Here is a 26,408-nt window from a genome sequence, read left to right on the forward strand (position 1 = left end):
ATCTTCTTGAACCCTCCTGAAAAAATTCCCCAACTTGATCTTCCAGCTCACGAATTCATTCTTTGGCTATATCCATAGTGTTCTTCAACCTATGTATTGAATTCTTTATTTCAACAACTATATTTTCATATACAATATGTTCAAATGTTTCTCTTTATACTTATTTTATGTACTCATTCTTATTTTATTTATCTGTGGGCTTTTTAAGTGTATATTCTACTCTTCTGTCTGGTTTATTCTCCATGTGGAATAGGTTTTAGTGTTTAGTAGATGTTGAACTCCTTGGGGGTCTTGTTTCCCTGTCAGCTCTTAACTGCTTGACCCTCAGGGAAATCCTCCTGTACCTCTGCCCCAGACATGGCTTTTTTTCCCTGACTTGTTATCACTCAGTCTTGTAGTGTGAGGGAACAGGCAAGGGCTGATAGGCCTGCCTGTGCCTGTGGACACTTACCCACTGTTCTGGATTTTCACCCCAAGAGTATGCGGAGCAGGCCACAGTCTGCCAACTGCACAGAAGAGAGAAACGGACAAAGAGTCCCTTCCCAACTTCTGCTCTTCCCCCAGCACCCAGCCCTCTTTGGTTCTTGCGCACCATTCGATCCTGTTCTAGCGCCCATCATTTCCCCAGGGATTCATCCCAGCTTTTTGGTTTCTCAGAATTATCAGGTGCTCTTCATTCTCTGCGGTGGCCAACTTTAGATTCTCGAAGGGAGCCGGCTGCTGTGTTCACTCTCTGTCTTATCGGAAACCACTGTGGAGTTTTTGTTTTGTTTTAAAATATTAATTCCTTATATTTCCAATTAGAACAATAATTTGTATTCATTGTAGTAATTTTGGAAAATACAAAAATCTCAGAGAAAAAAATAAAACTGTAATAATCTGTCAAGGCAGAACTATTTGCAACCTGCTTTTCTGCACTTTACAGTTAACTACTTAATGAACTTTCCTTAGGTCAGTACTGTACCAGCCACATGATGTTTGAAATCTGTCATGTAGTCCATCATATGGATGTGTAATAAAGTGTTTGACTGTTTTCTCACTGAGACGTTAAAATTATTTTAAAGTTAAAAAAAAACTTCTCATTTTTTTTTGAAAAAAAAAAAAAGATGCACAGTCTGCCCAGAAGGAGGGCATGGGGCACAGTTTAAACACAGTAACACTAATCGAACAAAACAGTCCCTGTTGGGCAGACCCCGTAAGTGCATTAGCAGTAGGTAGTGAGCACTTTTGGTTATTAGAGCCAAAGCCTCTCTGGCCTTAGAAATCACATTAATGGGTTTGCCTGTGGATTGTGAACCTGTATTTGAACACCAATTTTCCTATTATGATGGCTTAAAAAGGCAACTGAATACTGATTGTTTCAGTGGCTTGCTGGCTATACTGCTTGACTTTGAGGGTAGGACTTTAATGTATATATGAGAATGACCAGCATGATAGAGCAAGAGCTACGCACAGCTGGACGCGGGGACTACGCACACCTGGACGTGGGGACTGCAGAATTCTGAGTCCGTCTTAGAAGCGGATCTAGCATAGGGCTTGGAGTGCACAGTAGCTATTTTGCTGCTGTTACTGTTGGTGTGCATCTGGGTTTCATTTGTATATTGTTTTGACTTTTTTCCCATGCTTCCCTGACCACGAGAGAGACCAGGGAAGGTGTCCACCCACCCCCTCAGCCCTCCTGGCCTGGAGGACTCTCCCACACGTTAGTCTCTGGCCTGGAGCAAATTGGGGAGACCAGGCTCAGCCAGTCACCAGGCCAGTTCCTTCCCATTTAGCGTTTGGCCGTGAGGCTAAGACAGGTGGTTCTCTGCTCTGCAAGGTGGGTGGTGGCTACGTGGGAGAATGAGGAGAGAGAGCAGGGGTTCCACGTGGGAACTTCTGCCTTAGGGCCGTGACCCTTCACCTTCTGTGGGTCATGGACTCAAAAGCCTGATGGTGAGGTGAGGAGAGCTGTTTAAAAGAATATTTATGTGTGTTTGTGTGTACGTGTACATGTGTGTACATATGTGTGTGTATATTTATATATATATTTGTACACCCACACAAGATTTTGCATTTACTGTCTGGAGACTGAGTATATAGAGTCATCAGAAGCCCATTGTTGTTTATCAGGTTAAGAATCTCTGACTTAGAATTTTAGAAATCTTTTAGGGAAGAAAATTTATCTTTAAAAATTGAGAATGTCTACCTAATTTCCTGAAGCCTGTGATGTTCGCAGTGGGGTGGGAAGAAGTGGGTAGCTTGCCTGCAGGGAATTCTGCTTCTCACACACACCTGCAGCGTGCGCTGTGCCTCCCTCCCTGGCCCTTCTCCCTTTGGTGTTCGGGTTGCATCTACAGGTTTGTTTTCGTGAAGTATTAAAGACATTGGCAGTAATAAATGTAGATTCTTCTCTTAAATCTAAAGCTACCTTAAGTTTGGATTCCCTGAATCTTTAGAGCTAAGGCAGTTGCTTGGGTAGGTCTGTCTGTCTTACTCTGTTTTTCACATTTTTTTCTTGCCTCTGAACTCCTCAAATGTTTTGTCATTGTTTATGCAATGTTTTGTTCTGGGTGCTTTATAATAAATGGTTTTCTGTTTTGTTTTTTACTGTATTTTTTTTATTGTAATAAACCTGTAACTTGATGTTGTGTAAACACATCAACATTTTTCAGCCACTCCTTAGTCTGCTGATGTAAAATCTATGTCCTTCAAGGTATGCCTGGGAAATATCTGCGGGCTGCTGCCCCTCCCTCCAGGCCTGGCCTCATGAGGATCTTGCAGTCATTTTCAGTCCCTGGGAATTCCCTGGGAGTGTCTCTTTCCCTGTTACAAAACGGATTAAAGCCTCACGGGTACCCTCGTGCACACAGAGAGCTGGACTGTAGTGTCAACACAGACATTTCCCCACATCTGTGAAATGCCACTCCTTGGGTTTCATTTGCTGCTCGGCCACCTGACCCGCAGGGAGCACCTGCACTGCTCCCCGTGCTCTTCCTCTGGGGGCACCCAGCCAGGCCTGGGCTGCGTATTGACCTTTCCACTCAAGAGCGGACAGGATGAAAATGCCCCCTTCGCTTCTCTGGGCCACTGTTCATCTACGGAGACCAGGTGACTGACACTGTCCAGCATCCCATCTTGTACGGCTTTCCCTGGGGTATGTCCAGGAGGGCCCACTCATCCTGCATTAAAGGACATAGCCATGTCCCTAAATGCTATTTACAGTAAATGCCCAGGACAAAGCCACAGCATACAGCCCCCTCCTCAGCTGTTGGGCTGAGGACCAGAAGCTTTCTCCTCCCCGTGGACACAGCCTCAGGTTGTCCCAAAGCCACAGCAGTGCCTCCCCGGGTCAGTCCTGAGGAGACAAAGCTGTTGTCATCACTGTGAATGTGGCGCTGACCAGTAAATTTCACACCTCATCTGTTTGGGGGTGTGGGCAGTGGGAAAGCTGAGCTCCAGGTAGTTCCTGGCTGGTTTGGAGAGTTGGGCTCGACCCATCCCGCAGCGTGCCAACACTGGACTGCTAGCCTATTCCTCTAAATCACTGCATCCAGGTTTCTTTGTGATACATTTCTGACTCCAGGCTGTAGAGCCATCTTAAAGTCCTGCTTCTCCACGGCCCTGTGCATCCAGTCCATTCCCAAAATGTCCATCAGTTGTTCTCAGGGATGTTGTGCAGATCTGCCTCTTCCATCTCTGTAACTGCCACGAAATTATAAATCCTTTTCCCTTTCTGTCTGGGCTGCCATAGGGGCCTGCAGAGTGATCCCCCTTGTGTGGACTCACCCCACTCCTTCAGCTGTCATCTGTAATTACTGTCACCAAAATGCCTTTCTCCTGCTTCAGACTGTTGAGTCCCGATTGCCCACCTATCCGTCTTCATGAATGAGACCTCTCTGGCCCTTTACCAATGAGTACTTTCTCTTCTTCTAATAATCTCTCCTCTCGGCCCCCAAGTAGACTTTCTGTTTGAGCCAAGAGAATGCATATTTGGCCGGACAGATTGCCCCACTCTGCCCTCTGCCCTGCCTTGCCCTGCCCCCCACAACTGGCAAGCTTACTCTCACCCTTCTAACTCTGAAGACACCATTTCCCAGCATGGAGTGCTCTCACATTTCCTGCCAGGCTGTGTTCTTTTATGCATTCATTCATTCTGCAAATGTTTATTAACTGTTGTGTGCCTGGCCTTTTGCTGGAAATTAAGGATACAGAGGCCTAACCCTGGGAAGGCTTCTTAGTCCTGTGGGGACACAGACAAATAAATAGGCAGTTACGATTCAGTGTCATTAGTGCCGGGACAGAGTCGTGGAGGCCATGGGGGCACATGTAGTAGGGACATCTTGGTGTGGGGGATGAAAGGGGTGTCCCACAGCTGTTACAAAGGCTGTCTGAAATTGAGTCTTAAATTCCTTAGACAAAGAAGGAAAACTAGAACCAAAACTTCATCTGCCAAAGTGCCATGTGCAAGTGACCTCCCTGGCTGAGCTACCTGGTCTGCAGCCCTCTTGGTGCATATATGCTCAGCATCAGCTCTTGAAATTTGCATTTCTGTTTTCTATGGCTTTTTGAAAAATCCTCTTTTTTGGTCGTACATAAATGTTTTGTCTTCAACCAGATTACCAGCTTCTAGGGCCTAGAGACTGAGTCTCCTTTTTCTCGTGCCCTGTGCGAAGCGTCCAGTAGAAACTAACTACAGACGACCAGCACAATGGCCACAGCACCTCTGGGCCAAGAGTTTTCCACAATTTTATTCCACAAGTTTGACTGTGACTGTCATCTTTTATAAAGTATTCTTATTTGAGCCTTGGACAAAGTGGAACTTTCTGTTTTGTGTGTTTGAATAAAATGTTCCTACTCGAAGCCCTCAGCCAGGGGCCACAGACACTAGCAGTATACACATGCGCCCTTTGGTGGTGAGATAGACATGGTGGCGGTGTAGGCTTGGCTTGGAGAGTGGCACTAAAAGCCTGTTCAGCCTGCTTCTTTGCAGTAGCCCTGGGGGTCAGCAGGAAATGTCTCTGATAGAGGGCTGACGTTACAGAAGCCTCGTGCAGCCTGGGAATGAAGCGTCGGCAGCTCCCTCGGCAGTGCTCACGGCGCAGCACTGCTTTGGTTCTGTGTTCACGGGCATTTAATTTTCAAAGGAAGGCAGTGCTGATGACGGAGGTTCAGAGAGAGTTTCCTCAGACCCCATCAGCACTCTGAATCACTACCGGCTTGTTCGGATAGGTTCCTTACCAAATTGCTGTCATTTTTAGCTAAATATGCTATGCGGCAAAGCCTGGTCCCCTCTGGCACCATTCCGGTGTCCTTCTGTTGTTTGCGTGCACACAGTGAACTGATTCACACGTGTGCCTCTGTAAGCCACCGTATGTCATCCTTCCTTCCTTCCTTCCTTCCTTCCTTCGTGGAAGCAGTGAATGCATTCGCACCTGTTGGAGGGGTACAAGTGGGAGGTCAGTTCCGCTCGGGCAGGGGAAAGGTTCTTATACGTAGTTGTCACAACCATACTTTTTCTGTATCCATGTTAAAGAAGTGTCTTTCCGGTTATAAAGCAGCCAATATAACCACAATCATGGTATTTCAAAATAATAAGCCCATACATCCACGCTTACATAAAATGCTAAAGGGAAGTCCACAAAAGACGAGTATATTCAGAGGTAACAATGCAGATTGTCTCTGCTGTGCTGCTGTTTGGCATTTTATTCCGTATTGGGAAACCCAGGTGGAACAGAGAAAGGAAGGATGCAGTTCCTTAGTAAATCATGTTTCTGGCGTTTTTTCTTGTGATGTTCCAGTGGGTAAGTTACATGAAACGGAGGAAAAGCTGTGTTACAAAATGAAAACATTCATGAGCTTTCCAACATAATATTTATAAGAAACCCAGCTCAGAGCCTTGGCTGAGGTCCTGTGACTAGTGATGGAGTTGGAAGGAGGCTTTACATTTCTGGTTCCCAATCCAGTGTTCCTTCTGGCTCCTCTGCCACTGAGGTGGGGAGCATCACCTCAGCTCTTCGCATCCCAGCTTCTGTATTTTCATACTGTACACATATTTCATAGACTTCACAGAGCTGTTCTGAGAAGCCAGTTACACAGGGCTCTGGTTCTCAAGGAGTGGTCATCCCCAGACCAGCACCAGGAGCATCTCCAAAATGCAGATTCTCAGGCGCACCTCAAGGCTGAATCAGAGAATCTGGGGGTGGGGCCCCCGATCCGTGTTTTAGCAGACCCTCCAGGTGATTCTGACCCTCAGAACTACCAATCATTTGTGTAGGGTAGCATTTTGAAAGAGCGAAGTGTTCTTAATGAGATAATATACTTTCTCTTCATTAAGTTAAAATTTATGTATAGTGAAATCCGAAGATCTTAAATGACCAAGTCTGAATTTTCATATCATGTGATTACCACACTAGTCAAGACATAGAACTTTTTTATCATTCTGGTAAGTTCCTTCATACCTCCTCCCATCAGTTCCCATCCTCTTGGGCAACCACTGCTCAGTGACAGACTTTTGTTGTTGTTGATAGAATTTCTTTTCTTTTCTTCCCTCCTCCCTTCCTCCCTCCCAAGCTGATAAACAATACTGTATTGGTTTCAGATGTATAGCGTAGTGACTCAGTAATTACACACTAGATGCTTACCACGGTAAGTATAGTTACCCCATTACCATACCAAGACATTACAGTATTATTGGTTATATTCTCTGTGTCGTATGTCCATTCCTATGACTTATTTTACAATTTGCAGTCTGTACCTCTTTATCCACTCACCTGTTTTACCTAGCCTCCCAGCCCCATCCCTTCGGTAACCAACAGTCTGTTGTCTATATTTGTGGGTCTGTTTTTTGTTTGTTTGTTTTACTTTTCTATTCTACATATAAGTGAGATCATATGGTGTTTGTCTTTCTCTGCCTGGATTATTTTACTTAGCATGATAACCTCTAGGTCCATCCATCTTGCTGCAAATGGCAAGATTTCCTTCTTTTTTATGGCTGAGTAGTGTTCCATTGTGTATATGCACCACATCTTCTTTTCCACTCATCTGAGGATGGGCACTTGGGTTGCTTCAATTCCTTCACTATTGTAAATAAGGCTGCTGTGAACATAGGTGTGCATATATCTTTTTGAATTAGTGGCTTTGTTTTCTTTGGGTATATTCCCAGAAGTGGTATTGCTGGGTCATGTGGTATTTCTATTTTTAGTTTTTTAAGGAACCTCCATACTACTTTCCACAGTGGCTGCACCAGTTGACATTCCCCCAGTGTAGGGGGGTTCCCATTCCTCCACATCCTCGCCAACACGTGTTCTTTCTTGTCTTTTGGATAGTGGCCATTGTGACTGGTGAGAGGTGGTTTTTTTATCTGCATTTCCCTGATGATCAGCGATGTTGGTCCTCTGTATTTCTTTTTTGAAGAAATGCCTGTGCAGGTCCTCTGCCCAATTTTTAATATGGTCATTTGGATTTTTGGTGTTGAAACATATGAGTTCTTCATATATCCTGGATGTTAACCCCTTATAAGATAAGTCACTTATGAATAGATTCTCCCCTACTGCAGGTTGCCTTATTGTCATGCTGATGGTGTCCTTTGCTGTACAGAAGCTTTTTAGTTTGATGTAGTCCCACTTGATCATTTTGTTTCCCTTGTCTGAGGAGATGTTCAGGGAAAAATTTGCTCATGATTATGTTGAAGAGATTTTTGCCTATGTTTTCTTCTAAGAGTTTTAGGGTACCATGTCTTCCCTTTAGGTCTTTGATCCATTTCGAGTTTACTTTTTGTATAAGGAGTAGACAATAATCCAGTTTTATTCTCTTGCTTGTAGCTGTCCAGTTTTCTAACACCAGTTATTGAAGAGGCTGTCTTTTCCCCATTGCATATTCATGGCTCCTTTGTCATACATAAATTGACCATATATGCGTTTGTTTATTTCTGGGCTCTCTGTTCTGTTCCATTGATCTGTGGGTCTGTTCTTATGCCAGTATCATACTGCTTTAATCACTGTAGCTTTATAGTATAGTTTGAAATCAGGGAGCATGATACCCTCAGCTTTGTTCTCCTTTCTCAAGATTGCTTTGGCTATTTAGAGTCTTTTGTGATTTGATACAAATTTTAGGGTTCTTTGTTCTAGTTCATTGAAAAATGCCATTAGTATTTTGATGGAGATTGCACTGAGTCTTTACATTGCTTTGAGCAGAATGGCCATTTTGATAATATTAATTCTTCCTATCCATGAGCATGGGATATATTTCCAATGACTGGCTTTTCATTAGAGGAAGTAAGAGGACTTGGCAATGAGTTTGACACAGAAAGAGCAATGGCTATATTTTCTTATACCTTTACTACCTGTGGATAGCATTCCTTTTTAAATTACTGACCTTAGTTCTCTGTGGTTTTTCAGCCTATGGACCAAGCTTCTCTCAAAAACAGCGATGTTCTCATTCTGACAGGCCTTACCCAGATTCCCACTGCAAACCCAGATGGCATGGTGGGAGAGTTCTGCAGCAACCTGGGTATGTATCCAACTGAAATTCTGAATGGGATGGGATGAAATGATGTAAATGTGTTTTTCCATATCTCGCTTCTGTAGTGGTATTTGCCCTTCTCCTCACATTCCCCACCTGCCTTTTCTCCTATTTACTCCCACCCTTTCTGCCCATCCTTCAAAGCTCTACTGTTCTCAATAAAAGCAATTCTTAAGCAACTTAGAGCTGAAGATACAGTGAGAATGGTTGTTCTAACATGAAATTCAAATTTTTAGCAGTTTATACAACAAGTGCTCAAAATTCTCCCACTTAATTTATATAGAAAATTCTTACTCTTCTTGCATTTTGCTGGGATTTGGGGGTGTAGTGGGGATTCTTACCAGATAGCAGTTTTCAAAGAAGGGGAGAATCACATCTTTGCCTTTCAAATAACACAGAAAAGACTGTTAATACTTCCAATTCACAACACTGATAAACCAAACAGATATTGTTTTGCCCCACCAATAATTGGTTGATGTTTTTTCTTCTTTTGGAGAAGACTAACTTGAGAGACTTGTAGGATGTTTGCCAACTGGAAGAAATGGATGTTTCTGTGGATATAACTGTCAGTAAAATCTTTAAGTCCCACCTCTCTTATAGAAGAGTGTACATTACTATCTTAGCTTGGGCTGCTGTTACAAAATACCCTAGACTGGGTGACTTAAACAACATTTATTTCTCACAGCTGGAGGATGGGAAGTCTGAGATCAGGTTACCAGCGTGGTTGGGTACTGGTGAGGGCCCTCTTCCTGGCTTGTGAACGGCCACCTTCTTACTGCACGTCCTCAGGTGGCAGAGAGAAGCCACACTGGAGTCTCTTACTCATTTTATGCGGGCACTGCGGACAGACGAGAGTTACTGCACACTCAGTTCCAGGCCACTGCGATAAAGCAAGTATCACAACAAAGCAAATCAGATGAATTTTTAGTTTCCCAGTGCATATAAAAGTTTTGTTTATATTATACCATAGTCCATTAAGTGTGCAATAGCATTAATATGTCTTAAAAAACCATGTACATACCTTAATTTAAAAGTTCTTACTACTAAAAAAAACGCTAACCATCAAGTAAGCTTTCAGAGCGTCATAATCTCATGGCTAGTGGAGGGTCTTGCTTCAGTGCTGAGGATGCTGACTGATCAGAGTGATGGCTGCTGAAGGTTGGGGTGTCTGGCAATTTTCTAAAAATAAAACAACAGTAAAGTTTGCCAAATCAGTTGACTCTTCTTTTCCAGAATGAGTTCTCTGTAGCAGGTGATGCTGTTTGAAGGCATTTTTCCACAGTAAAGCTTCTTTCAAAATTGGAGTCAGTCCTCTCAGGCCCTGCCACTGCTTTATCATCCAAGTTTATATAATATCCCAAATCTTTTGTTGTCATTTCAACAATCTTCCCAGCATCTTCACCAGGAACAGATTCCATCTCAAGACACCACTTTTCCTTGCTCATCTATAGGAAGCAAATCCTCTGTTCAAGTTTGATCCTGAGATTCAGTAACTCAGTCCCATCTCTAGTCCCCACTTCTAACTGCATGTAGTTCTCACGCTTTTTCCCCCACATCGGCAGTGACTTCCCCCACTGATGTCTTGAACCCCTCAAAATCATCCAGTAGGGTTGGAATCAACTTCTTTTAAACTCCTGTTAATGTTGACCTTTTGACCTCTTCCCACAAATTACAAATGTTCTGAATGGCAAATAGAATAATGAATCCTTCCCAGAAGGTTTTCAGTTGACTTTGCCCAGATTCATCAGCGGAATCACTGTCTGTGGGAGCTATAGCCTTACGAATTGTACATACTCAATAAGAAGACTTGAAAGCTAAAATGACTCCTTGATCCATGGGCTGCAGAAAAGACGTTGTGTCAGCAGTCATGCAAACAGCATGAATCTCATTGCACGTCTCCATCAGAGCACTTGGTGACCAGGTTCATTGTCAATGAGCTGTAATCTTTTAAAGTATATATTTTTCTGGGCAGTAGATCTCAGCAGTGGGCTTAAAATGTTCAGTAAACCATGTTGTAAACAGTGAGTTTTATCCAGGCTTTGTTCCATTTCTAGAGCACAGGCAGAGATTTGGCATAATTCTGAAGGGCCCTCAGATTTTCAGAATGGTAAATAAGAACCGGCTTCATCTTGAAGTCACCAGCCTCATTAGCTCCTACCAAGAGAATCAGCCTGTCCTTTGAAGCTTTGAAGCCAGGCATTGACTTCTCTCTACCTGTGAAAGTCCTAGATGGCCTCTCCTTCCAACAGAAGGCTGTTTCGTCTACACTGAAAATCTGTTGTTTAGTGCAGCCACCTTCGTGAACGATCTCAGCTAGACCTTCTGGATAACTTGCTGCAGCTTCCGCATCAGCACCTGTGCATCACCTGCACTTCTCTGTTCTGGAGACGGCTTCTTTCCTTCATCCTCATGGACCAACCTCTGCTCGCTTCAGGCTCTCCTTCTGCAGCCTCCTCCCCTCTCTCAGCCTCCACAGAACTGAAGAGAGTCAGGGCCCTGCTCTGGATGAGGCTTTGGCTTCAGGGAACGTTGTGGCTGGTTTGGCTGGTTTGACCTTCTGTCCAGACTGCTCACACTTTCTCCGTGTCAGCAGTAAGGCTGTTTTGCTTTCTTATCATTCATGTGTTCCCTGGAGCAGCATTTTTCACTTCCTTCAAGAGTGTTTCCTTTGCTTTCACAACTTGGCTGACTGTTTGGTGCAAGAGGCCTGGCTTTTGGCCTATTTTGCCACCATGCCTTCCTTGCTAAGCTTAATAATTTCTAGCTTTTGATTTAAAATGAGAGATTTGACTCTTCCTTTGACTTGAACACTTAGAGGCCATTATAGGCTTATTAATTGGCCTAATTTTAATATCATTCTGTCCCAGGGAATAGGGAGGCCTGAGGAGAGGGAGAGATGAGGGAACAGGCAATCAGTGGAGCAGTCAGCTTATACACATCATTTATCAATTAAGTTTCCTTGGTGCATCATGGTCCAAAGCAGTTACAATATCAAAGATCACTGGTCACAGGTCACCATAACAAATGTAATAATATGGAAAAGCTTAAAATATTGCAAGAGTTACCAAGTGTGACACAGAGACACAGGTGAGCAAATGCTGTTGGAAAAATGGTTCTGGTAGACTTGCTTGATGCACAGTTGCCAAACACCTTCAATTTGTAAAAAAAAAAAAAACAGTATCTGCAAAGCATAATAAAATGAGCTCTGCCTGTAATGCCATCATGGCCTCATCCGAACCCAGTTGCCTCCCAAAAGACCTCCCCCCCAATACCATCACATTGGGGGTTAGGGCTTCAATGTGTGCATTTTAGGGGGACACAAACATTCATCTGCAACAGTCACCAAGGAGGAGTTAATGAGCTCAGGCCCTTCACCCCTAGGAACTGTAAGTGATGTCATCTCTGCTCTAGGGGGGAGAAATGGTTGTCATCTTATACTTAATGGAAGGCACTATTCTTTGAAATTTCACTTGCCCTTGTTAATAATCATAGTCTTTTTTTTTCTTTGCTGATATTAAGCCAAAAGTAATTTACTCTTAACTTGGAAAAATTATTGGACCAGTCTAATAGAATCTTTGTTTATAATCTAGAATCATAGACTCAAGGGGCTTTAGGTCTGAAAGGAAGCATATGTCTGATCCACTATTTCTCAAAGTGGGATCCGCTAACCACCTGCCTCAAGATTGATGAGGTCACTTATTAAAAATGCAAATTTGGGGGCTCTCTTGTCCCCTCCTGGCCTGAGCCAGGAGCTCTGTCCTCTCGCTTTCTCTCTAAAAAAAAGTCTCTGCCTTGCTCTCCTAAAAATAAATAAGTAAGTAAGTAAGTAAATAATTGATTGATTGATTGATTTGGGGTCCTACCGCAGTTTAGTCGGTCAGACTCTCTAGGGAGAGGAGAGACCCAGTAGAAAAGTTGGATTTTCAACATGTCCCTTGGCAGTCTTCACACCAACTAAAGCTTGAAGTCCCCTGATCCGGTTTGCTCCTCTCCTAAGTGAGGGGGAAGCTGAGGTCATCACGGCCGTAGTGGCCCCTGATATCCCGTCACTGGGCAAAGGCGGGACTGGAGCCAGGCCTCCTGCGCCCTGACCACAGATGTTTTCTTTTTCCACAATGCCACCCTCACTAAGAGCCAGCCTGCCGGTGCTCAGGTGCAGCACCTAGGAGAACCTGTCCGTCAGAGCTGCGAATGGAGGACAGTAGAAGGCTCCAGAGACTTCTAGTTCTGTACCAAAAGCTGCTGCTTCATTTGGTTTTGGAAACCAAACAGAAACAAACTTAAGAGGGCTTTGACTTTTTTTTAAAGCCAGTTTTACACCTTCTAATACGAATATACCCAGAAGGTGCAACTCCTCATTTGATCATTTAGGTTAAGTATTGAAAGTATGGAGGATTTTCTTACAAAACATTAATGGAAGGAAATGCCACTAAAATGAATCGAGAAACTTGGCCTGTTTCCTGGTTGGTCATTCCGCAGTGGTCAGAGACTGATCAGAGACAAATCCAGGAAAGCTGTGAGCAGGACCTGAAAAGAGAAGAGCAGGAGGGCCTGTCCTGCAGCTTGGCTGCCCTCAGTAAACTTTCAACCCAAGCCCTTAATTGCGCACCCTGTTCCCAGGGGTGAGGCTTCCACCAAAATCTCAGCTGATTGTCGGGCTCTGAACTCTCCCGCTTCCCTGCTGTTCTTCAAAAGCAGCAGATTATTATACATGTGAAATGGCTTGTATGAATAGAAGTGGGAAAAAAATATCCAAATATAATTTCATAAGTTCCATTCTACCTTTTTAACTGTGTTTGGATACTAACATTTTCCCTCTGGCTTCAACTTTTCTAGCACTGACAGTCCGTAATGGCGGGAACGTGTTGGTGCCCTGCTACCCTTCTGGAGTGATCTACGACCTCCTGGAGTGTCTGTACCAATACATCGACTCGGCCGGCCTCTCCAACATCCCCTTCTACTTCATCTCCCCTGTGGCTAACAGTTCACTGGAGTTCTCCCAGATTTTTGCTGAGTGGTATGTCTGTGTTCTTCTCTGTGATTCAGAACATTCAAGCAGTAAGAAAAGGAATTTTAAAAATAAAAAACAATTTTACAGAATAGAAATAATGCTGGGTTTTTTTCATGTTACTTACTCTGAAACTTGCAGTTTGTTTTCCCATGTCAGTGATGTGAAGCTTGTACTAATGAAAGCCAAATCTGCTATGTCACTAGCGTTTAGAAGTTACCAAGGGAGGCGAAGCCGAAAAGCAAAGATGTCGCTTAGCCAGCACTTTGAAAATCAGTAACTATCCATCCTTCTTCTACTCTGCCTGTTACAAAGTGAAGTTACATTCTAAAAGCTAAAAAATTTTAAAGCCCAAGCTGATATTGTCTTAAATTTATAATACCAACTCTGATAAGAAAAACTAGCTTGAATTATTTATTTCAGTAATATGATATTTGATATGACTAAGCTTTATTACAGCAGGAAATTGATCAAATCCTAGGGTGGATAAATTATCAAACAGTATGAAGTCAGTGAACCCTTTTAGGATTGTGTAGGTGCAAGTTTAAGTCACCTGGCTAGAAAAAGGAAGGGGAAATAGCTTTTCCAGTAGCCCCAGCAGTGCCTTAGAATGGTGTGCCCAGATGTTCAGGGCAGGACACACACGTAGGGTGTTTAGTCCCTTTTGGTAGTGTGCTTGTCTCAGGGACACAGTGGGCTACTAAGTTTCCACTTAAAAAGGATTGCTCATCATTCTGTCATAGCATCCCACATGCTGTCCCCATCACCACCACCCTTTTTAAGGACATACTTTCCTCCCCTCTTAGTTACGGTCAAGGTCGGTCTTCCTGTACCTAGATTCAGACAGGCTTCTCCAGCCCATGTGCATATTACTCGTGTTTGTTCGCAATACTGTCACTTTGATTGGTACCCACTGAATTGTAGCCTTTGCAGTGGGTCTTTTCTCCCCCAAAACAAAGGAAGGTAGTGTGGAATGATTAGTAGCGTACCCTGAGCATCATTTGCTCGTGTAATCAGCATGTTCTGAGTTTCATTGCCTAGAGCCCCAGTAAAAATACTGAGAAAGAGAGCTCCCAGGACCAGCTAATACACGTTCAGTGTACAAATAAATAAGTTACAAAACGCAGTAGAAAAAAACTGAACTGATAAGCCCACTACCCAGAAATAATATCACTTTTAGCCCTCTGATGGATTTCTTCTTTCTTTATAGGAAACATGCTGAATATTTGATTTTTGATCCTGTTTTTAAAAATTTTAATGTTAGAGCCTTATAAAATCTTTGAGAACGTAATGTTTGCATGAGTGCATTATTACATCATTCGGACATCATTTGTATATAGCATAATTCACTTAACCGTTGTCTTATTGGACAGACAGGCTTTTCCCAGTTTTTCTCCTTTGAGTAATAAATCTTCAGTGAATATCATTCTATGTATTTATGGCTACAACTTTTGCTTTAGGTAAATTACTAAAAGTGGAATTACTGGAACAAGTGGTTATAAATATATTTTAATGTTCATTATACAAATCTAAATTGCTTTCCAGAAGATTTTTGTCTTCTGTAAATTATTACCTTTTTGTGTATTTACTTTTTAGAGATATTATGCCTTTCTTATCTATTTACTTGAACTCTACTCTCTGTGGTATTTCTGCAAACATTTTTTTCACATGACACTTTCTGCATTTTGTCTTTGATTTTGCTTTTTTAAATAATAAGTTGTTACTTTAAACTAATTTTAGATTTACAGAAAAGTGTAAAGGCAGTACAGAGAGCTCCTACGTACATTCTGCATAGTCTCCCCTAATGTTCACATCATTTGTGGCCGTACTCATATATCAGAACTAAGAAATGAACAATTAAACATTATTCTTAGCTGAACTCCAATCTTTATTCAGATTGCATGAGTTTTTCCATTCATGTCTATTGTCTGTTCCAGGATTCCAGTCCAGGAAAAAACATTACATTTAGGTTTTAATTTTTTTTTTGACAGAAATATTTTAGTTTTATATATTGATGCTATTTATGTACCATAACATCCTTTGCAACAGTCTATAAGTAATTTTTAAATTAAGCTCTTAGATTTGTCTCTTCCTGAGTTTTGAAATGCAAACTGTACTGGTGCCTGTTTAGATATTCTAAAGTAACCTTCCAAAAGTATCTTGCTTCCATATTTACATCTTCCTCCAAAAAGGATATGAAGTGATGTTTTTCAAAACAAGGTTAAAGAAAACTAAGGGTAGGAAAAGTTAAATAATGCATTGTATTAGTGAAAAGCCAAGCCCTGAAGTCCTGAACTACTTTCCCAGAAGTGGTATCTGTTAGAAGTGTTGAAATGCTTTTACTACTATTGTGGTGGAACTCTCAGAAGTGGGCTCCAAGAGACATACACCACTACATACATTTTTTCCAACTTTCTAAAAACATCAAACTTACAGAGTACCCGTGTACCTTGCTTGGTTTATCAATTGTTAACTTTTTGCCGCATTTGCTTTATCCAGACATCTACGTATTTTAAATATCATCTGGCAAGAAAACAGACTACTTAAAGCATTCACAGTGTGTCTAGATCGAGATACATCGTTACTATCTAGTTTGAAGTATTGATGCTGCTTAGTGCCTGTGCAAAACAGAAGGTTGTGTCTCTGAAAAAGATGTATCACCTTCTCAAAACGGATCACAGTGCAATATGGTGTCCTGGAACAGAAAAAAGACATTAGTGGAAAAACTGGGGAAATCTGAATAAAGTCTGGACTTTTGGTAATTGTAACGTACAAGTGTTAATTTCTTAGTTTAACAAATGTATCACAGTTCTGTACAGTGTTAATCAGGACACTGGGTGAAGGGTATATACCCTCTGTAATGCCTCCACAACTTTTCTATAAATATAAAATTATTCCAGAAAGCAAGCATATTTTTAAATAAATAATGTATGGAGGAATTGTAAAGGTTAAAAAATGCTCACAAGAGACTTATGTCCTAAATATTCTGTAGATGCTGGCTTTTATTCATAGAAAAAATTTTTATTTTATTATTTAGTGTTTGCACTGCTACCACTAGGTGGCAGCAAATGGCCCTGTGTGCTCTACCTAACCTGCAGGTCTGTTTTTCCTCTCAAAGGCTCTGTCACAATAAACAGACAAAGGTTTATCTCCCAGAACCACCTTTTCCTCATGCAGAGGTAAGAAAATGGAATTACTGGGGCAGAGCAAGAAAGAATTATAAATAAATGGAAGTGGAAGGAAACAGCAGTTCTATTTGTTTCCCATGGGAGGTGACAGTGAAACACTCTTAACGCAATATTTTTTACTTTCTCTTTTTATTAATACATTCTATTACTAGTATTTTCATACAGTTCATAACCTACCTCTGTGCTACTGACTGGGTGAGGAATTTTATCCAATATCTACTATTAACTTTGTTGTGTAACAGATTTATTTGTTGTCCAGCTCTCTTCTCGAGTTAGTTATGTTGATCATAAATGTAAAGTTTTAATGATGAAAGTAATAACATTTCAGTTTTAAAAATAGGGGGTCAAAAGAAACAAACTTCCAGTTAAAAAATAAATAATCATGGAGGTGTAATGTACAGGTGATGAGTATAGTCAGTAATACTGTATTGCATGTTGAAAAGTTGCTAAGAGAGTAGATCTTAAAAGTTCTCATACAGAAAAATTTGTAGCCGTCTATGGTGACAGATGTTAACTAGACTTACTGTGAATTTTTTGCAATACATACAAATATCAAATCATTATGTTGTACGTCTGCAGCTAATACACAGGCAGAGAGATTGCAGGTTCAGTTCTGACCACCTCAACAGAGCAAATACTGCAGTAACTGAGTCAGATGAATTTTTGGTTTCCCAGTGCATATAATAGCTATGTTTACACTATACCGTAGTCTATAAATGTGCAGTAGCATTATGTCTAAAAAACAATGTATATATCTTAATTTAAAAATACTAAAAAATGGCTAACCATCATCTGAGCTTTCAGCAAGTTATATTCACCAATCGCAGATCAATACAATATGAAAGTTTGGAATACTGCGAAAATTACCAAAATGTGACACAGAGACACAAAGTGAGCAAATGCTGTTGAACAGTGACACCAAAAGACTTGCTTAATGCAGTTACCACAAACCTCCAGCTTATGAAAAACACAATGTATGCACAAGCTCAGTAAAGTGAAGCATAGTAAAATGGCGTATGCCTGTAATATGTCAGTTATACCTCAATTTAAAAAAAGAACGATTCCTCCTCCCTTAGAGAACTGACAAGCATTTTTATGTAGCTGTGCACCTAGTTTTGTTTCCAATGTTTTTTCACCAGTGTGTCGTGGACATTTTTCTAGACGCCTCATATCTTTATTATTGTTGCCTAGTATTCCATCGCATGTCATATGAACATCCTATAATGTACTTAGCCAGTCTCTTACTATAGGACAATAGTTTTTTGTTATATTACAAACTCCCAATTTTTTGTTGTTTTTTAAAAAGGATGTTAAAATTGGCATAACCACTTACCTACCAATGCTGAAGATATAACATACTTTTCCACCTCAGCAGTTTTGTTCCTGAAACATATACTGAACAGAAACAAGTAGATATGTCATCGAAAGACACAAAAATCTTCAGAGCACAATTGGTAATAGTACTGAAACTACTCAAATGCCCGCAGTAGTATTGGATTTGTTGTATATTCACACATTGGAATACCTTCCATCAGTGAAAATGAATGAACGTCAGTTATATGCAACAATATAACTTTCACAGACATAATGTGAGTGAAAGAAGCCAGATAGAAGAGTAGATACATTGTGATTTTTTTTTTATATTAAAGTCCAGAAACACACAAATCTCATCTATGGTATCAAGAGTAGGCTGGGGTTATCCTGGAGGTAGGGGTGTTGAACAGTGGTAACTGCAAGTGGAAAAGGCATCTTTGAGGAGCTGGGAATGCCATTTCTTGGTGTGTATGTGTGAACATGGAAGTTTCCAGTTTGTAAAAATTTCATTAAGCCAGAGAGATGTGTGTGTATAGAGACTTAATTGATTTGTTTACCTTACAATTTGACTCATAGAGAAAATTGCAATGAATATCCTGCTAATTATCTTAAATTTGACTACTGTTTCCCTAGTCCAAAGGACAGGCCATTTATGAACCAGAATTTCAAGTGGAACATTCTAAGGAAGTTATTTTTCAGTCCTCATACTCCATCCATCATAGCAGCCAGGGTTTTTGCAGGCTCTGTTACTACCACAATTGATGCTCGAAATGAATTTGATCTCAAATGAAATTGATGCTAGAAAAATAATTGAGATATTAAGAGATATTACAATTCTGCCCATGGTACTAATAAAAAAAAAGAATTCTTCTGCTGCAGCTTCATTGCCTGTACTGTTTGGAGCTTAAATCAGTGCAGATGGAATTCTCGATGGTCAAACACAGGAAGTCAGCTGGGAGCATAGATCCAGTTGGCAAAACAAGAGATGAATTTATCTTAGTTTCAATGCACTGATCAGGAGAGCTGCAGGAGCTGGAGGTCATGCCTAAAACGTGCCTTCAGTTATGTGAAAGACCTGCTGCTCTTCTTAGGAGCCCGTTCATCTTGACAGCTATGGACACAGTAGACTTAGTCTCTTTGCCACTCATACATTTAACTTGGGCAAGTAATGGTTTTGTTCAGGCCAATTATATAAAGTAGGTCAGTTTTATTTGTATGTAACTCAGAAGCAAAGTGGGAGTTCAGTGTTTGCCCAGCTTTCCTTTGCACATACGTTCCAGCCAAGCATGTGACACCTAGTTATGCTCTCCAGGCTAGCCCTGCACTCTTGCTAACAAAAGCCATCTCTGAATTAAAGATTTAATCTTTAAAGTGAAGAGAGTCTGGCTTCCATTTGGGGACTGTCCCATTCTGGCCATGTTCTTGCTATTGGGGTGACTTCATTTGGACTTGTAGTTGTTGACGGGGCTCCCCTCCTAGGCATTTGGATTCGTTCTGGATTAAGCTTGTCACCGACCCTGTCTTTGTCTATTAAACAGCATCTCAGCATCTGATACTCCCTGTGGCCTAGTTGATAGTTAGGTCTCTGAAATCTGGATGTTTGTCATCCGACCTTTTGGTGCCAGAGTTGGGGAGAGGGGCAGGGCTGAATCGGCAGGACCGTCTATGCCGTCTGTGGCTGTAACTGAGTGTGGCGTTGCCTTGGGTCAGGCCTGATGCTGGGAGAGTTAATTCACATTTTGTGCTGAAAGGGAGACCTTTTTGGTTCAAAACATACAATTTTGAGACCAGAGTGAGGCTTTGCATGACCTGTTTCTTACCACAGCTCTCTGTCATGTGGGCGTAACATCTCTCCAATTTCTGAAAGCCAGTTTAGCTTTCATCTTCATTAAGTTGCCACATAATCTACAACTGACTTCTTAAGAGGAGGTCCAGTGCTGGTCAACAGTTTTTCCTGTGTGAGGCGCCATTGTTGACAAGACTTGTTGGTTCACAGCTTTGGGAAAGGTTACTTGTACGTTAAACAGTAACTGGTACTGGGGACTCCTGGGCCATGACGACCTGAGTGAGTCAATGTTAAGTATGTCAGTGTCACCAAAAGGGCCTGATGCTGGGAGACATCTGTTCAGAAAGTCACATCGTAGGTAAAATTCGATCTTTGGCTAATTTTAATAAGATTCAGTTGTATTTTTTTAAATTTCTTCCCTCTCACTCTCCTATAGGGTGGTGCCTCCTTCCGTGTAGGCGGGCTAATGTCTCTTCATGTGCCTTCTGATGTTTTCTAGCTCATTCAGACCAACAAGCTGAAGCACTACCCCAGCATCCACGGAGACTTCAGCAACGATTTCAGGCAGCCGTGCGTGGTGTTCACGGGCCACCCTTCCCTCCGGTTTGGGGACGTGGTCCATTTCATGGAGCTCTGGGGGAAATCTAGTCTCAACACGGTCATATTCACAGGTGAGCAAAGCATCCTCCCCCTGCCCTTGCCACGGGGCCCAACTCTGAGTGCACCAGGCAGGCGGAGGCCCTGGGAAGAGGTTTACAAGAAACCATGTGACCAGCACCCTGTCCTGCAAGCCCCAGGAGGAAGGAGCCACAGGGGCAGCAAGGGCAAAGCAAAACACTCTTCCGGTAGCTGTGCCAGGCAGAGCGCCGGGTCTGTCGCTGTAGGTTTTTCCCTGAGGCAGATTTCTACTGAACTGCTTTTGGTAGGGTTTTGTAAGCTGTCTCAAGAACTACGGCCATCCTAGTAACCAGTTTGACCCATCAGGAATTGTTTCCTGAGATGGACGTTTCTCCTGGGGTTGTAGTTGACCCTGGCATGCAGCTCTTTCTGGAGATGAGCTCCTCAGAGTAAAACATCCTTGAATGAGGGCAAGTAGGGGTTTTACTTAATCAGTATATTATTTTATCAATTTAAGGTCTTCAGACAGACTTGGGCTTTGGAAATGGCATGGGCAGTGAGGTTAAAAATACTTGATCTGAAATCTGGCCAGTTCACTGTAACCTAAGCCGAGCTCCCTCACCTCTGAGCTGCACTTTCCTCCTTGTGAGTGGGGTTATCACTGGCTCCCTCCTTGAGCAGCCCTCTGCAGTTAGTGAAGTGCTGTAAGAAAGCATTTTGTCTGGCGCATAAAGGCTTTTGAGAATACCACCAGTTGCCTTCCTAGAGTTTTCTATTTACTTCAAGACTTGAGTGACAGAGTGGAGTCCTCGTTATGCCGGAGCTTCAGGGTCAGGGGCTCTGGGCCCGTCCCTGTGCTCAGCCCGTTTATGAGGAGCACCAGTGCCCTCCAGCCAGGAGCACAGCAGGAGCTGAACAGAGGTGGGTTGGTTACCTCAGTGCAGTGAGGGACAGCACGTGCCACGGGGCAGCGTGAGCTTGTCAGCATGGTAAGAACTTCTTATGGATTTGGGCTTGTGTGTGGTGACTCTGAAGAGGGCTCACAGATGTGGGACGCTGCTCTGGACTGGGTGTCAGGGAGTGGGAGTAGCTCTGTGACAGAGTACCCTAATTATCATCTAGAAGGCAGGAGAACGGAGCCCGGGTAGGGTAATGTTTGCTCATTTGTGGTTTGGGCAGTGTTGTGGTTTTGTGTTGATTACAAGGGGTCTTATTTTTGTCTTGATCTTTAATGGTGGCCAAGTGGCGGTATCTGGTCTGTTGTTCTATGAGGTCTTGTCCGTGTGCAGCAGGGAAAGAGCATGGCCCAGCCGTGAGTGCCCGGATGGCTCCTGCTAACACCAAGGCCTCGCAGAAAGTGCAGGCCTGCTCAGAAAAGTGGCATCAGATGCTGCTGTTCACTTTTCCAGGCCTCCTTTGGGCCAAAGGCAGAGAAATTGGGGCCGTAAGATATTGATTACCGGTACCAGAACCTCCCCGTTGCCAAGTTTTGCTCATAAGCAGGAGGCGGTCCGGAGAACATTGTCTGTAGTAGGGCTAAGGGTGGCCTCTCCTATTCTTTTTGAGATGTTGACTCTGATACGAAGCGGTGCAGTATTAACGTATATACACAGAAAGAAGTGTTTGCTGTCGTATAAATGTTCCCTTAGCCAGTTAAGAAATCAAAGGCTATTTGATGGTCACAACTCCAGTTAGTGAATTTAAATGTAAACGGGTTTGTTGGGCTTCTAGAACAGAAGTCACGTCGTTTATGATGTCTGCTGTCGCCAGATGTTAAGTATTGGGCTGCCTTTTCCCATGTGTTATGACCTCAGACGTTGCGGCTCACCCAGTACACACAAAAAGGGGGTGGGCATCCTCCCAGGTAGCCTGTGCTTGCCTCATTTGGGGGTTCTGGATATTCTTAGAGAAACGGGGCCCCCTGGAGAGGGGGTGCCTTAAACTCCACAAGCTCTGTGAGTGACCCTGAGTACACCGGCTAAGTTAGCGGGACAGGTGAGTGCGAGCCTGCGCGCTGTAAGGAGTGGCGTCCTCGCGGGGTCCGGGCTGCAGGGAGCCTGTCACACCTGAGGAGGAGCCGTTCGGGCCCCAGGCGGGCGGCCTCCGGGAGTGAGGCGCTGGGCCTGGCTGGTGGGAGCCGTCTCGGCAGGAGCGTTTTGCTGGCACTGGTCAGGGTCCTTCCTCTTCCAGGCGGTCCTGTCGGGTAGGAGGCATGGGATTCGCCCCAAACCCAGGCGTGAACTTTGAACACTTGACTCATGGGGTCTGTGCCAGATTTCTGCACCGTGAAGTCACTGTTTTGTATTTATCAGTGTCAAGAGTGGGCAAGGGGGGAGTGTACGTATCCTGGTTGTCCCCAGATTTTGTAATTTTTTTTAGCATCTATTGATTATGTAATTTTTTTTTAGCATCTATTGATGATTCTGGTCTGAATAACTGTGATGGTTGCCAACTGGTGATGTTTTTTTAATTTCATTGCTGCATTTACTTTTGTTAGTTGGCATTTACTTGCAAAAAAGAGCCTTCGCTCCCCATTTATTGGCTCATCCCCCTGTCCATCTTACCTGTCTCCGTGTTGACGGGGGTGCAGAGCTCACAGCCGTGCCCCCACACCCACACCTGCCCCGCGGCATCCGGTGCCGCCCTCCTCCCCTGGTTGGTAAACAGCCCCTTGGCCGCGCCGGCCGCCTCCCCGGCGCTTCCCTGCTGCCTCCATTCCAAGTGTTGTCTTTTGTGCCCACCTAGAACCTGACTTCTCCTACCTGGAGGCGCTGGCCCCCTACCAGCCCTTGGCCATGAAGTGCATCTACTGCCCCATCGATACACGACTCAATTTCATCCAGGTGTCGAAGCTGCTCAAAGAAGTGCAGGTAATGAAGGAACCGCGCCGGCGTCCCTGCGGCCCTGTCCCCGCTGCCGGCGGCGTGGCCGTGTGAGCGGTGCGGTCCCTGTGCGTTTCCCCCCGCCTTGGTCCCCAGGCCTCTGCAGAGCTCGGACCCACAAAGGAGGGAGCTTTGCACCCGCATAGAGGTCTCCCTTCTGGCAGAATCCAAAGCGGAAGGAGAGAAAAGCATGCGCAGTGTACTGATGAGGACCGTGTCTGTCCAGAACAGGCAGAATGACCCCCTCCCCACCGAAAACGCCATTCTAGAAGCAGACAGGGCGGCGGCAGCAGCTTCCCCGAGCCGCGCGGACCGGCCCTGGGGCCGCCAGCGCTCCCAGAGAAAGGGGAGCAGCAGCCCGGGGAAGCGTCAGGTGGAGGGGGCGTCGCTCACACCTGCCCCCGAGAGTGTGGAGGGAGAGCGGGGCGTGAAAGGCCGGGCTGGTCATCGCCCTCGGTGGGAGCTGGGACCGCTGCGGCGGGGCGGTGGGGCCGGCGAGAGCCGGGGAGCCGGGGAGCCGGGTGGGGGGGGGTGCGCCTGGGTCAGTGAGGGCGAGGCAGGAGGCCGCCTCCGGGGCGGGGCTGTGCAGACTCGCCCCAGGCCGTGAACACACCCGAGCTGGGGCAGTAAATCCCTCACCGGCCTACAGGGCAGGCACGTCGGGCTTGGCCCCGGAACGTTTGTCCCTCCTTCCCCAGCTGTGCCCCCTCCCCGCCCACTGCTGACCTGGGTCTGGGAGGATGGGGATTCAGGGGCCCTGGGGACGGGCTGCCCGGCTCACGGCCCCCCTCCGCCCCCGTCCCGCTGGCCCGCAGCCCCTGCACGTGGTCTGTCCGGAGCAGTACACGCAGCCGCCCCCCGCGCAGTCCCACCGGCTGGACCTGATGGTCGACTGCCAGCCGCCCGCCATGGCCTACCGGCGGGCCGAGGTCCTGGCCCTGCCCTTCAAGCGGCGCTATGAGAAGATCGAAATCATGCCGGAGGTGAGGCCCGCCTTTCTCCTGCTTAAACTCGGGTTTTCTGCTTGAGTCTCTGGGGAGGGAGACCGTCCCCAGAATGGCTTGCTTTTGGCTTTGTATCAAATACGGACGAGCCACAGAACTGAGCCCCGTAGGTGAGTGACTGGGAGGCCAGGGGGCGTTCTCAGGCCCCTCCTTTTCCAGGTGTGTAACAGCCGCTGTCGCCCTAGGCCACTGCTCATACTCAAGTCTCGTGTGCGAGCAGGAGGCCAGGCCCAGGCTGGAGGAGCGGGAGCAGAAATGCCGAGGCCGCTTCTGCCCGTAGCCCCCTGAGGTCTGTGGGCCTTCTCGTCCCTCCCAGGCCTCAGGTATGCGTGAGGGTCAGGTTTCACTGAGTTCGAGAGAGATGGATAAGAGTAGCCAGAAAATAAGGAACGTAAACTTGGTTGCTACATGTGTGGGACAGCCGAGGACCCTGTGTGCGAGTGGCCGTCCCTACGGGCCAAGGGTCCAGCCCCTGCGTGGCAGGGCAGGAGACTGGGTAGCTCCTCTGGCTCCACTGGCCCCTTGAACGTGTCCTCAAACTTCTTGGTGTCAAGACTTCTTAAAAATTAGAAGCCCAAAGAGCTTCTGTTGATGTGGATTTTATCTATTGATATTTGCTATATTAAATGGAAAACTAAGACATTTAAAAAAATATTAATTCATTTAAAAATAATCATATAAACCCATTAGTTGTTAATTTAACCAAATACCATTTTTAAGAAGTTTCTAAAGGAAAGATGACATGAAGAGGGGTGCTGTTTTCCATTTGCAGTCTCTTTAATGTCTGCCTAGAGCTGGGTTCTCCTGTCTCCTGCTCTCAGTCTGTTGGGAAGATGCATGTCCAGTTTCCTCTAGAAAATTCCAGTGAACACTCATGAGAGAACGAAAGCAAGAAGGCGGAAAATTTGTCCTTATGAAATATGACAATTGTATTGACCTTGCTGCCCCGGAAAGCCCCTCAGGAGTGGGGGTCCCCCCACCACACCTGGGAACCGGCGCTCAGACAACCATCCTTTGTTTTAGGGAACTTCAGTCATTTCTTCCTCTTATTTTTATGACTCATACTTTTCAATAAAAGTATCCTGCTCATTCTAGAAAATTTGGAATATAGGGGGGAAAAAGGATAGAGACAAAAAATCATTTTAGTCCAACACCAGAGATAACTTGAGATTTTTGTGTATTTGCCGTCTCTGTTCACTGTGGTGTGTGTGTGGCTGAGTCATGCCTCATGTAATCTCTGGGGCCCGTAACAGGATGTATGGCGTTGAAGATACTTCGGAAGCATCTTAATGGCTGTATGATGGTCTAAGTGTAGCATAGTTTATTCTTTTATTGGTGTACATTTATACTTCTGCTTTTTCTAAATTATAAATACCACCTTAAGGAGACATTTTTACACCCGTTTTTGTCCACATGTGGAATATAAACGTAGAACTGAAAGTATCACTAGGCTTTGCCTGGGAAAACCACATGTGAGCTGAAAGTTTTGCTATCATCGTAAAGGAATCTTGTGTGTCCTCCCAAAAGAAGGTGTGTCCTCTGCAGCTTCCTTAGAAGTCCCCCTCCTGGTCCCTGTAAGTGCAGAGCGGGAGATGTGTCAGCCCTCGGCCTGTTCAAATAGGCTCTGCTCTGGGGCCCCGAGTGGACGCGCCCCCCTCCCGAGGGGTGGGAGCCGAGCTGTGGGTGTCGCGGGCTCGGGGTGGGCCTTCCCTGTGGCCGAGCTGCCACTTCAGACTTCTCGGCGATGATCACGACTGCCCGGGGAGCTTCTCTCTCACCTGCTTGGGTCCCATTCATTCCGTTGCCAACCTCCCGAGCCAGTTCTTTGGCTTTGAAGTTCTGGCGGCCAGCGTGAGCTGGGGCGGGGCCTGCAGGCAGCGAGGGGCAGTGCGCTTGGCACCGGCAGGGCCAGGGCCCCGGGGCGCACATCTCCTCAGCGGGGCCGTGTGTAAGAACCGTAGTCAGCTACAGCCGAGGTTCGGGCTCCTAAGGCCACACGATCCCGCCAGTAGGCAGGCCCAAGGCTCTGCAGCTGCGCAGGGGAGAGAGCCTGTCAGAGTCAGGCACTGGGGGCACACGGCCCCCCGGGGAAAGCTGTGGTTCCAC

At 44.8% G+C, this 26,408-nt stretch overlaps 1 protein-coding gene across 2 annotated transcripts in view; it reads left to right on the forward strand.

The window, feature by feature from the left end:
- Positions 1-26,408, forward strand: part of INTS9 (integrator complex subunit 9) — a 90,060-nt gene that overhangs the window by 58,291 nt on the left and 5,361 nt on the right. For both annotated transcript variants that reach the window (XM_036888953.2, XM_036888954.2), the window contains exons 9-14: positions 8,379-8,490; positions 13,339-13,519; positions 16,629-16,689; positions 20,298-20,469; positions 23,162-23,286; positions 24,114-24,281. In XM_036888953.2, the coding sequence (XP_036744848.1) occupies positions 8,379-8,490; positions 13,339-13,519; positions 16,629-16,689; positions 20,298-20,469; positions 23,162-23,286; positions 24,114-24,281 (819 nt within the window). The remainder of the gene's footprint in view (positions 1-8,378; positions 8,491-13,338; positions 13,520-16,628; positions 16,690-20,297; positions 20,470-23,161; positions 23,287-24,113; positions 24,282-26,408) is intronic.

This window comes from Manis pentadactyla, chromosome 1 (assembly GCF_030020395.1).
Source record: "Manis pentadactyla isolate mManPen7 chromosome 1, mManPen7.hap1, whole genome shotgun sequence".
Lineage (NCBI taxonomy): Eukaryota > Metazoa > Chordata > Mammalia > Pholidota > Manidae > Manis > Manis pentadactyla.